Source organism: Chionomys nivalis, chromosome 18 (genome assembly GCF_950005125.1).
Source record: "Chionomys nivalis chromosome 18, mChiNiv1.1, whole genome shotgun sequence".
NCBI classification, from domain to species: domain Eukaryota; kingdom Metazoa; phylum Chordata; class Mammalia; order Rodentia; family Cricetidae; genus Chionomys; species Chionomys nivalis.
Window position 1 is genome coordinate 49451493 of NC_080103.1, and position 13169 is coordinate 49464661.

Sequence of the window (13169 nt, forward strand, 5' to 3'; positions counted from 1 at the left end):
CACATTAACAGCAAGCAACTTACTAGATCCTAGGTTTCTCAGTCTAAACTTCCCTGTCTTCTAGAAAATACTCAATGTACTTTAAAAATATGTGAAATTCCCAATACATTTCAGCATGAATGTCCACTGGGGAATGGTGTCATGTCTGTACTGAGTCGGGCGCGGGTATTGCCCACTTTATTTCATCTGTAGGTAGCATTTGATTCTTGATGAATCTGACTTGTAATGCCTCAGTGACCAAGGCCTCGTTTAATGTTCTTCTGCCATTCTCTCAGAAATCTTCATATATTTTAACTAGGATCCTTCATTTTTTTTTGTTCTGTATTGGGCCACACAAATTATAAGGCCCCAGAACCTACATTAGGCCTCACACAACCACCTGTTACTCCAGTTTCAGGAGCTATGGTACCCTCTGGCTACCATAGGGACATACACACATGTGTGCACATAAACTCATGCAGACACACACACACACACACGTTTTTTAAAACATGAAAGTTAAAATGAATTTTCAAGACATGAAAATTAAAATGAACACAATACAGTCTTCATCTTCAGGTTATTTCCATTCTAGTATTAAAGATTAGCTGTATATTTCAAAATTATTAACAGCTTCTTTAAACTGGGTAGTATAAAACCTAGAACTTACAACTCAGCCTGTTTCTTTTATCCTATTTATCACACTCCATGTAGCTACTAACTCAAAGTCTTGGATTTCCTTAGCCAATTACAATTTCTGTACTTGCACTGAGTATTAGAAATAGGAAAAAAATGTTTAATGTGATTTCATCTAGGCTATGAATTGGAATTTCCAATATGGACACCATAAGAAATATTAAGCTTATAGAGTATTGTTTGTTAAGTCAACTCTCTAGAGGAACACTAAGAAATGTATTCTGTGGAAATGATAATTATATGTAATAGAAACACCAGTTTTATCAAATGAAGAAAATGTTATTTCAAATGATGGAAATGACTTCTTATTATATTTCATTTCAAGTGTTAACAAATCAATACTATGCCAAGACATGGGCAAATTTCTTTCACTTGTAATGATTATATTATGGTAAAACACAAAATTAAGAAAATGCCCAATTCGTTTGTTCATATGTGTTCTAGATATTCATTAAATCATCACTTTTCCTGCTGGCATTTCACTGGGCTTCTTTTAGCTTGAAAATGTACATGTGATTTTTCTGATCTTCCATTATAATCCATATTCTCAGTCTTTAAAATAATGAGACTAAACAGGTGCATGGTTTTGACTAGGTGATATAACTGATTTTTAGTATCTTAGCAATTTTTCTATGGGATAAGAACATACAAATACTTGCGCTACATTACTGAATAAAATAGATGTGTATAGTAAGCTAGTACTTTATGATCAGTTCTTTTAAGGGAACAAGCTTCACTTTAAAAAAACAGCTGAAACATTTTATCTTTTACATACTTGAGTAAATGTGTAGTTTTAGCTACACTTCCACGTGTATGTGTAAGCAAACACAATCTGAAAAGAAAGTGAAATAGAGTTACTGTCTTGTTTGCTTTCATGAATAATAATGAAACAAGAGCTATACTTCAGTAGAATTTGTGTGTGGCGTGCTGTAGAGCTGTATTGATTACCAGCCTAATACATCCTCGCATATAAAAGGAAGTGCTCTGGAAAATGATAGAAAGAATGGGTAGGACATTCAAGGCATCAGATTTGTGCAGACGGATCTGTCAATAGTTCAGTCCCTTGTCCCTTTGCTTTTCTGGCTCTGTTTATTTGATGGGTCTTGAGTGGTCTTGCATATTGACTAGTAGAGCTGAAATTGATATAAACAAAGTTAATCTTTAGTAAACTGGCAGTGTGTGTCTTTGTTTGTCTACAGTGGAAAAATTGGGAATGATGCCTTGCCGGAAGAAAGTATATCAAGGAGTTGAAGTAAGAAAGAATGCCTAGCTACAGCAGGTGTCATTTCCACAATTCAGGCATTTTCTATGGCTAAGCAGTTTCAAAAACTACTTTTGCCTGTGATTCAAGTAAAGCCAATTTTTACTGCAAAACAGATTGGCAATGACTGGGTGTTATTACTATTTGAAAGCTATTCCATGACCTAGATGAAAAAAGTCGCAGGCCAGATTTCTTAGTGGACAGATGTCCACTTCACCAATGGCTAGCTCCCAAAAATGGGATAGCAACTGAATGCATAATATAATGAGTTTCAAGGTAATGTCTGAGCAGCCAGTCTCTAAATACCAATATCATATCATCTGTGTCCTATGGCACAGAGTACTTCAGTGGTCTTGTGAAGAACATTTTTCACCTTTGACCCATGAATTTTAACATGCAATATTTTCATATTTGTGGACTAACTATAGTTTGTTCTTTTCTGCCCCTCCTAGAAAGAAAATTATCATGCGTAACAAAAACATAATGGAAAGACTTTTATATTGTTATCAAGAATTACTAGGCTTTATTAAACAAACATATATGACTTTTGAATCTTAGAATCATGGGGAATTAAAGTTAAGAAATACAAGAAGACTTCAAAGTGTACAAAACTCTCCAATGGTTTAAGATGAGATTTATTCAGTGATATTGAAAGATCAGAGTGAGGTAACACATTTGACAATTTTCTAAACTATAAAAATGAGACTTGTTTATGAAGAGGTTAAGCTATTTTCTAATGGTCACATAATACCATAAAACATATGAAGTACAATTTCAAAATTATACCGGATAACATTTTACCACAGCTACACCAGTAGCCAGCTTGACGCTCATTCCCATTTCCAGTGCGTAGACAATTTTAGTCTCAGTGAATATTTTCATCTGAATGTGTCAAATGCATCTTTTGAAAGTAATGATCAATTTGAATCTGAACTTCCATTAATATTTTAGTGCTTTTTCTCAAACATTTACAAAGGATTTAAAGTTTGCTTCAAGCCTTATACCTCTAATAGAAGTGGTTTCTGTTTGTTTCAGTATTTTTTTTTATTTTTGGATGGTGCTGTGCTTGCTTGTGTGTCTGTGCACCATGTATGGAGTGTGCATCACAGGCCAGAAGAGAGCATCAGATTCTCAGGAACTGTAGTTACAGAAGGTTATTAATCACCATGTGGATGCTGAGAATTGAACCCATGTCTTCTGGAAGAGCAGCAATTGCATTTAATCACTGATCCATTTCTTCAGTACTTTGTTTCAATTCTTAATAGTAACCCTGGGAAATACATATTACATTGTGAATATTTTAGCTTCTGTGGGTGACAAGACACTAAGGTTCATTTCCCAGCTTGCTAACTACTTCTTACAGTATGCGTCATTTTTCCCATGGTTGAGTTTATGTTAACCATTTTCTTAAAAACAAATAGCAATTAGAAGACAAGTTGCTGTATTTTGACCTTTTCCACTTTCATATTCCTTTACCAGATGATGACTTTTTTCATGAACTACCAGAAACTTTTCCATCTGACCCACCTGAGCCATTGCCACACTTCCTCATTGAGCCTGAAGAAGCTTACATTGTGAAGAACAAGCCAGTGAACCTATACTGTAAAGCAAGCCCTGCCACCCAGATCTACTTCAAATGCAACAGTGAGTGGGTTCACCAGAAGGACCATGTAGTAGATGAGAGAGTAGACGAAACTTCCGGTGAGTTTGGGATTGTGGTACAGGGTTCACTCACTCCACTATGCTGTTTTCATAATTCTACTTCAGTTAGCAACACTGAAAATGCAGTTGTTATCCTTTGGCAAAAGGCTTTGAGTTAGGTTTAATAATTAATGTTCTCATTCTATATAATGCAAAGCAAGCCATGAAGAATAAATGCTTTATTGTTGTTGGAATACATGACTATTCAGTAAGATACAAAATGGGGAACCAATAGAGTGAATTCATATTAAATGACCTAGTGTATAATGACTTTGAATTTCCCTTGAATGGTAGTCAAAGATAAATATCCTGACATCCAAGAGTAGGGAATTGTTGTGCTTGTTGACATCACTGCCCAATGTTGATCCACATATAAATTTGATATTATTTCATGTAACATTTTAATTTATTCTTTGAAAATTAGCAATCAATGAAATTTTCAAGATGTAAATGTTATCTCTTATATTTCCCTTAAATTAGAAAGATAGATACCATTCTTCTGTGGCTTAAGTGTTTTTCATCTCCAGTAGGGAGAATAGCATTTTAAATGTTCAAATCTAGATCTATGATATTATGATCTTAAGGTATATATTATAGATGTTATGCTTATTATCCAACATTTCCAAGCTAAAAGGAAACTAAATGATCAAATGGAAAAGACTTTTACATCTTATCTTTCACAAGTGTCTATATATATGAGATTCAGGTTTTCATAATTGTAAATAATTCCTAGTTGTGCCTAAGTGTTGGCTTAATCCGAAAAAAAGTACAGACCAGAACATGACAGGTACTCTTTTGAATGTCTCCAGAAATAGTATCATTTGGAAAGATGGTAATTTAGGATGGAGACGAGGCTATTGAGCAGACTGAGAGGAGGCTACTCTAAGGAACATGTGGAACATAGATTTACAGATAATAAGTGGTGTTGGGAAATCAAACAGAAGCTCTATATACCTTTTCGTCATTATTTAATCAGTATGGTCACTGAATTTAAGCTGCTGACTATAGAAACAACCGATATCTAATCATGTGTAAGACTACATCAGGAAAATGACTCACCTCTCCCTCTAATTACTGAGAAAATAACTCTACCAGATGTTGAAAAATCCCAAGTGAACTAAATTTTATTGACTTCAGCCCATTTATCTGTAAAGATTTCAAATACAAAGGTTTTTAATGATGAGTGCATGGTATCACAAATGTAAAAAGGAGAATCACAATATATTTAGCCCTGTCTTTAGTAATTAAAGAGTAAGATTATAAATAAAAATAATGCTCTGATATTCAGAACTCCCATTAACTTTTCACTAAGTAGCGAAGAGAAAGAACAAGAAAGTGAGAGAGACACTTATATAAATATGGGTTTTCTATGTACTACACACAAAATTAATTTTATGTATATCAATAAAAATTACCTTTCAAGTAACAACAAACTAAAATTGATTACACATTTTCATTCAAATTCAGGATATATATGTCAGTATAAAGGAATGATTTGTGAGTTCCAGTACCTGAGATCAGAGAGAGAATCAAACGCAATATAATTTGTTGACTTTATTTGTATCTGAAACATTGCAAGAACGTTAGCAGCCATCTTCATGTTGCCATGCTAGGCACATATAGAAAAAACCAGAAACTGGAACTGAATGAAGCATTACAGAAACTGGAACTGAGTGAATCATTCCAACGCATTAACAAGTGTTTTAGATAACATAAATCATTAAGTAGCATAAAAGTTATAAAGAAAGATGAAACTATCATTTATGACATATGGCATAATTTTGTACACGTGGAATACAGCCAATTTCAAAGAAAACTTACAAAGATTGAGAAGTCACAAAATTAGCTGGTTAAAATACTATAATTCATTTTTTTCTATATGCATATAAACAATTCAAATTCAGATATAATTAGGCATGTCACTTAGAATATCAATGTAAAATATACTGTATAGTTATAAAGTTAAGGGTTTTATGTTTGTGGGTTGGTTGGTTTTTGTGATACTGGAGATAGACCCAAGACCTCATGCATGCTGAGCATGGGCTCCACCACTGAAATACACACCAAGCTTTTAGAAAAAAATATTTCAAATTCTACTCATTTCAAAATTTTTGTGTAAACAAAACACAAACAAGTATATATGTTCTTGAATAAACGGCACAAATATTTTGAGGGACCTAGTATTTATAAGTGATTCTGTAAGATTGCCATGATTTAAATAGAATAAATTCTAACAAAAGCTGGGTGAAATCTGGAATAGAAGCACAATCGAAGAATCTTTATAAACATAAAATAAAAGACATGGAAAGTAACTTGATATTCACAGAAGACAAAACACAGATTAACAGTTCTAATTTGGTAAAATAAACTACTAAAATACCTAAGGACTATCTGAATGATAATGACTGTTTTAACAAGTTAAATATTAGTTGATTAATACAGGCATTGGAATAATAAGGAAGGAGGTTGGAAGGGAAAGAAATTGATATATAAAACATGTGTTCTATTTCATTATTTAGAATAAATTCTAGATTTTAGAGCTTGACATCACCATCACCACCATCATTGTCACCACCATCATCACTATCATGATTTTGGCCATTTTTGCTTGGTTATTAGGTTTCAGTAATGGGACAGCCAAGCCTTTTAAATTAAAACACAAAATCAAAATGCCTTATAGGAAACCATTATGAAATTGAATTTTAAAATATCACAAACAGAGCCAAAGAGAGCATTTTTAAAAACTTTTATTAACATTGATGAATATAAGTCAAAGAGATAACTAAGTTACTATGTAAATATCTTTTAAATTACATTTAAGAAAATGCACCAGCACCCCCAAAAAATGGATAAGTGTTTGATCATGGAATTATAGAAAAATATGCTAATTATAAGTAAGCATCTAAGGAGATGTTATCTAGTTCAAAACATGGATTAAAGACTTTTTTACTGGGGCACAAATTAGAATGCCTGTTTGAAGATAATACGAATATTGAAATACATATACCCTTCCTGTAAGTAAATGAGTCTAGGGACTTCCTACCAGTAAAATTCTGAATGTCACGGCAAAAAACATTTGCCGTTTGCCAGCTGCCCACCATGAGCCCTTGATTATGTTCGTTCTTAGAATGAATTACTATAATGTCTTTTTAAAGTGAAGTTTTTCCACATGTGAAGCTGTGCAAAATTCTCTCAGATAAAATTGAACACAAAATCCAAAACACAGAACACAGTACTCCTGTGGTAGGTATTGCCATTGTACAACGAAGATACACATGTTTTATTATAGAAAGTGAAATCTTCTGCATAAATGCACACCAAGAAGTTGACAGCTCAGAATCTAGGATGATGAGGCGAGACTTTTATTGTTCGACTTTTTTCAGTCCCTGTGAATATATTATTTTCATCATAAATAATGAAACTGTCTAAACAGCCCACGCCACTTTATTGCATCTCCTTCCCGCTGTCATAAATCTCTTCACTCTGGACAAAGTGTGTTGAAATGTCTTGGTCTCTTATATTAGAGTTCTTTGCTATACTCTAAGACCAAAAACTCAAAGAGAGAAATGGGAATAGAATTCTCTGTGGGTTTTCTTTCTTTGCCTGTGTATTTCCATAAAAAAAATGAATCATCTGCAACTTGGGTTCTCAGCTCTGAACTTTAACAATCTAATATTATTTTGAGGGAACCATGGTGGGTTTTGATAGCAAGAAATATTAAAATATACTGTATTGAAATGCATTGAAAAACAAGGAAATGTTCTTAGTATCTTTAAACCAGACTAAAGACAATGCAAGTACATTCATTTTTATAGATATCTCCTTGGAACAACATATGCAAATATATTTAGTACTGATCATATTTCCTGGTAACTAAGAATAATTAATTGCATTTAAGAAAGTCTCTAGCAAAGACACTTCACATTGAAAAATTAATAAACATTTTACGAAGTCTCTTTTTTAATTTTTAATTTTACATGTTAGCACCACTTCCCCCTCCCTACCCTTTTCCAGCCCTCCCACCTCCCCTACTTCCACTCACCATCCACTCTTCAGTGGGGAATCAACAAATTTTGGTATACCAAATTGAGACAAGATCAAGTCTCTCCCACCTTGTATCAAGACTGAGTACCCAATATATGTCCTGGTAACACTGTCAGGTCCCTCCCCCATCGATCATGCCACATAACTGTCACCCGCATTGAAAGGATCTAGTTTGGTCCCTTGCAGGTTCCCCAGCTGTTAGTCTAGAGTTCATGAGCTTCCGTGAGCTTGCATCTCTGTGGTTTTTCCAATCATGATCTTGACCCCACACCCTTGCTCATATGTTCCATTCTCCCTCTATTCAACTAAGTGCCTTACACCTGCAATCCAGCACTCAGTGCCTTATACCTGAAATACAGCACCGACGTGGCTTATACCTGTAATCCAGCATTCAGAAGGCTGAGGCAAGATTTCAATAAGTTCAGAGCAAGTCTAGTATACCTTGTGAGTTCAAGGTCACCCTAGGGTACAGCATAAGACACAGTTTCAAACAACATCAAACAGACAAAATATCTCTTAAATTCTGAAGTCATTCTGTGGTCCCTCATTCTCTAAAGTGTGAAGCAAATGATTATTTTCACCCACTTAGCAAAGTCATATCATTGATCAAGATGAAGTCTACTGATTAAATACCCTCACGATACTTGCTGTTTGCTATTCATCATTGAAACCAAGTTACATTTCTTTCATTTGACTAAGAAACCAAAGGAAAGGCAAACGTAGTTTATAGTATTCAATATTCAGAGGAACTCAGGACCGCGAGGGGTGCACCCACACACTGAGACAATGGGGATGTTCTATCAGGAACTCACCAAGGCCAGCTGGCCTGGGTCTGAAAACGCATGGGATAAAACCGAACTTACTGAACATAATGGACAATGAGGTCTACTGAGAACTCAAGAACAATGGCAATGGGTTTTTGATCCTACTGCACGTACTGGCTTTGTGGGAGCCTAGGCAGTTTGGATGCTCACCTTACTAGACCTGGATGGAGGTGGGTGGTCCTTGGACTTCCCACAGGGCAGGGAACCCAGATTACTCTTAGGGATGATGAGGGAGGGGGACTTTATGGGGGAGGGGGAGGGAAATGGGAGGTGGTGGCGGGGAGAAGGCAGAAATCTTAAATAAATAAATAAATAATAACAGTAAAAAAAAAAGAAATTCTTGGCCTGGTGATACAGTAATATATTTCTAGATACCCATCAAAATCACTTTGAAATACATATTTATGTTGATTTTGTGCGTATGAGTGCTTTCCCTGCATGTATATATGGGGTCCACCTGCATGTAGTGCCTGTGTGGACCAGAAGAAAGGATCTGATCCTCTAGAATTGGAGCTAAAAATACCTGTGAGCTGCCATATGGGTGCCAAGAATCAAACCCAAGCCCTCTGCAAAAACATCAAGTGTGCTTAACCACTGAGCCATTTCCTCAGTCCCCAAATCACATAGAAATGTTGGTCTGATCAAAATTAAAGAAGAGCTTGGGCTCAGCCGAGTGCTCTCTATTTACTTGAAGTCTTTTCAGCTCTTGTTTCCATGGCACCTAAATCTGCCACGTGAAAGCAAATGTTTTTCTTCCATGAAGAAGCAAGGGAGTTAAGAAGCCACTATGGCTTTTAAATATTAATAATCTCTGATATTTTCTTCTTTCATCTTTACTTATTCTCAAATTAGCTGAAAATATCTATAAGATCAACATAGCAACAAAAAAGTTACTGTGAACCTTACACTGGCATGTTGTATGTCTTATGCTCTTTGACCATCCAATAAATCTTATGTGATATGTTTTCTGGGGTGTTTGTCTTATGAATAAAGTTGTATGAAAAAAACTGAGCCTTAATAGGAGAAAGAAGCTTGATGGGGAACCTTCTTTAGCCAATGGCCTTTGAGAGACTGGACCGGGTTGCCCCCCCCCTCTCTCTCTCTCTCTCTCTCTCTCTCTCTCTCTCTCTCTCTTTTTCTTCGTGCTCTCACACATAGGTGCTGGATTCCATTCCTATTCTCCTTGCGATCTGTGAGTCTCCCATTAAATCAAAACCTCTTATAACACCCTACTCGAGTAAGTGTGGGATTATTTCATCTTGTGTCTTCCCTTTTATCTGGCGCATTCCCCTTCAGAAGCTAATTTCCCCCACATTACACAATGTGGAGGAAACAGAAGTAGGATGTCACCACAGGCTTCCTTTATCTCTTGGCTGTATGGAGCAGTGATTCCATCATGCTTGAACTTGGAGGTTCCCTCCAACTCATGACACTTTCTTTGTGTTTGGTCCCCAGCACCGTCATGGAATGGCAGCTGTTGTGTGCTCTTCACGCCTCCACCTGCTTTCCTTGCATTACATTCCTTTGTGTAAACAGTCCTTTGTGATTCTTCAGTATAATAGTGCTAACTTGTGCTTGGGATTTGATTTATTGTTATTTTCAAAGGTATCTTTTTGGACAATTAGCAAACACTGAGCAATAACAAGAATAAAGAAAGCTAATATAGAAAATATCTACCTGGGTATACATTAAAGTAGCTTGCTTCTATTCCAAAACTCGCCTGCAGCCTCATGAGGATACACTGGGTCTACCCAAGTCCTAAATAGTTCTTTCTCTTCTTGTGGTCTTATTTCTTGATGCATTTCAGCTCTTCATCTAGTACCATAACCAGTAATGTTAGCTTCTTCCTTACTTTATCAACCAACAAGATCATCAAGTACTTCATTCTCCCCGAATTAGTTTATGTTTTTGTACTTCTATATTTTTAAGAAGGGGTCTCTCTAAGTAGTCCATGCTAGCTTAGAACTTAGTATACATTCCTAACTGACCTTGAACTAACGATTTTTCTTCCTCTGCCTCCCAGTTTCTACAATTTTGAACCCCTTCTACTTATTCAGACACTTTGATCCTTTTAGGACAATGCAGGCCTTTATTTAAGGAGAAAAACTGAAGAAGGTGCCTCTCCATGGCTGAAAGCCTGCTATGATAATTCTTATTTCTACCCACTGAGTATAAACATATATATATATATTAGATTACTTGAGTGTACACATTTTTAGACTTGTCCTATCTCTTCAACAGTCCAATCTCCAGTCAGTCTAGGCCTTAATCATAGCATCAACTGACTGTTCTTTTATAAAAGTCTACAATGTGGGCCAGCAAGATTGCTTCGTGAGAAAAGGTATTTGCCATGAAAACTAGCCATATGCATTCTGTCCCTTTAGGCCTTTTAAAAGTGTGTGGAGAGAAATGACTACAAAGTTAGTCTTTGACCTCCAAGTGTGTCTTTTGCCACGTGTCTCCCCACATATCATGTATACACATGTGTGCATCCATATAGACAAATGCATACACACTCAGTAAATAAAATAAAAATGTAAACAGAATTAAAATCTAGAATGCCTTTCTTTTGTCTACATCATAAATCACATATTCCTGGAGAGACTTTATAGTCTTCTAGCTAACCAGTTCCTCACCAAACTCTCTAGTCTCGACAAAATAGATTCTAGCACATCTTCTATGTGATAGAACAGCTTGCTGTTTTCTCCTATAGATGTTCATTGAATTACCTTAGTAGATGCTATTTTGTAAAATAAATAAGTAAACAGTGCAGTTGAACATTTTAAAGTGCTATACTAATCTATTCCTCTTCAGGGAAAATTATAAAGTTAGTCAGCTTGATCTGCTTTAACAAAACACCATAGTTGGCGTAGTTTATAACAATTGAAAGTTATTTCTCAGAACTAAAATCTAAGAAGTCCAAGATAAAATTATGGAAAGACAGGATGTGTGTTGATTGCCAGGTTTCTCACAGGTTGGTACCTAACCAAGTTTCATTTCTAAGGACAGCAGTCTCCTTCCTGAGAGCCACACAGTTGACCTAACCACCTCCTAAATGCCCTGTCCCCCACTCTAATACCTTTCCCTAGGAAATTGGGTTTCAGTGCATACTTTAAGAGGAACTTGAATAGGATGTGATCTGTATAGACCATAGTATATGTATCTCAGCATGTAAAAGTCAGAATGTCCCTTACTGCAACGCTGGGAGGTGATGGAGAAATGCTGCTGTGATGTTGTCAAAGGGAAGTGAGTGTGGTTGTATGAATTGTAATAGATTATACGTGCTCTCTTCAGTTCCAAATCTATGTCTTAGAATAAGGATTTCAACTTAGAGGAACTGTGGGAGTTGTTTTCTTTAGCTTAGGAACTTTTTAGCATGCTCCAGCCTCATTGTTAAATTGAGTGTAAGAGATTTTCTATTATTTTGACTTCTTGGACTCACTATGTCACATGGAACTTCACAAAGTTAGTCTCGTCAAATTCTATCCTCTGAGTAATTTTTAATGCCTGAGAGACAATACTTGTCTTGTGCACTTTTCCAGTTTTCCTTTCCTCTTCATCTGGAGTATGGTCCAGGAAACCAAGAGTAATAGCTGTGAATTTTACTGTTTCAGATCCATGGTTACTTGGTGTTGGATATGTAGGGTAATAAATATATGTTGAATGATTTATTCTTCAGAACAGCTTCCTGCCTCCTGACTCTGTCAAAATCCTTCTCCAAAGAAGGTTATTCAGGGAGTTTTCATAGATGCATCATTTCTCTTGCTTGTACTTATTCCATTTTTATTTGCTCCTGCATCATAATTGTATGAAATATAGCTTAGTCTATAAGATACCATCAATATTTAACTATTTTGATGTATAAAACATGATTTATCACAAATCTTATTTATGTAAGAATTATATACTTTTGCCAGGTGGTATTGGTGCACACCTTTAATCCCAACACTTGCGAGGTAGAGGCAGAGCTTGAGATCATCTTAGTCTACAGAGCAATTTCCAGGACTGACTCCATAGCTACTAAGAAACACTGTCTCGAAAAATAAAAAAGTATATTTTCACCTATCATCTATCTATCTATCTATCTATCTCTTAAGATACATAAGAATGAGATTTTATGGTTCATTATTTGCAAAAGAATTTTCTTTAGAAGTTAGAAGCATGAGGCACAAAATACAAGCGATGGTCAATAAGCATCTGTTTTGGGAGAGTATATCTACATAACCTGATAAATTTAGGTCACTGAAATTTGGCAAATTTCTGATGGTGGATTTATCTATATTATTTCATGAATAGGTGATTTGGCAAATACATTAAACAGTTCCGTCTTCTGTTAGGAGTTATTTTGTACATCCTGCAAACACATCATGTTATTTGTTATTCTCCATAATCGTCTTAAACTCTGCCCTAGTTAACAGAGCAAACATTTTAAAATGAATTTATGTGGGTTTTGTTTAACTTTATGTACATGATGCATAAAAATGGAAAGTGTATTTCAACCCCATTCCATGACTTTTTAAATGTGAGTCATGGGTATATTGCCTATGCAAGCACAGAGACATCTATGTATATATACAGTTGCCTGCCAATGAAGATAAATGATTTTGGAATATAAGTCAATTATTCATTTGACTTCCTTCTCAGAGGTACTCATTTCAGTACCA

General features: G+C 35.5%; 1 protein-coding gene across 2 annotated transcripts in view; it reads left to right on the forward strand.

Moving 5' to 3' along the window:
• Positions 1 to 13169, forward strand: part of Unc5c (unc-5 netrin receptor C) — a 331379-nt gene that overhangs the window by 190669 nt on the left and 127541 nt on the right. For both annotated transcript variants that reach the window (XM_057793455.1, XM_057793456.1), the window contains exon 2: positions 3416 to 3637. In XM_057793455.1, the coding sequence (XP_057649438.1) occupies positions 3416 to 3637 (222 nt within the window). The remainder of the gene's footprint in view (positions 1 to 3415; positions 3638 to 13169) is intronic.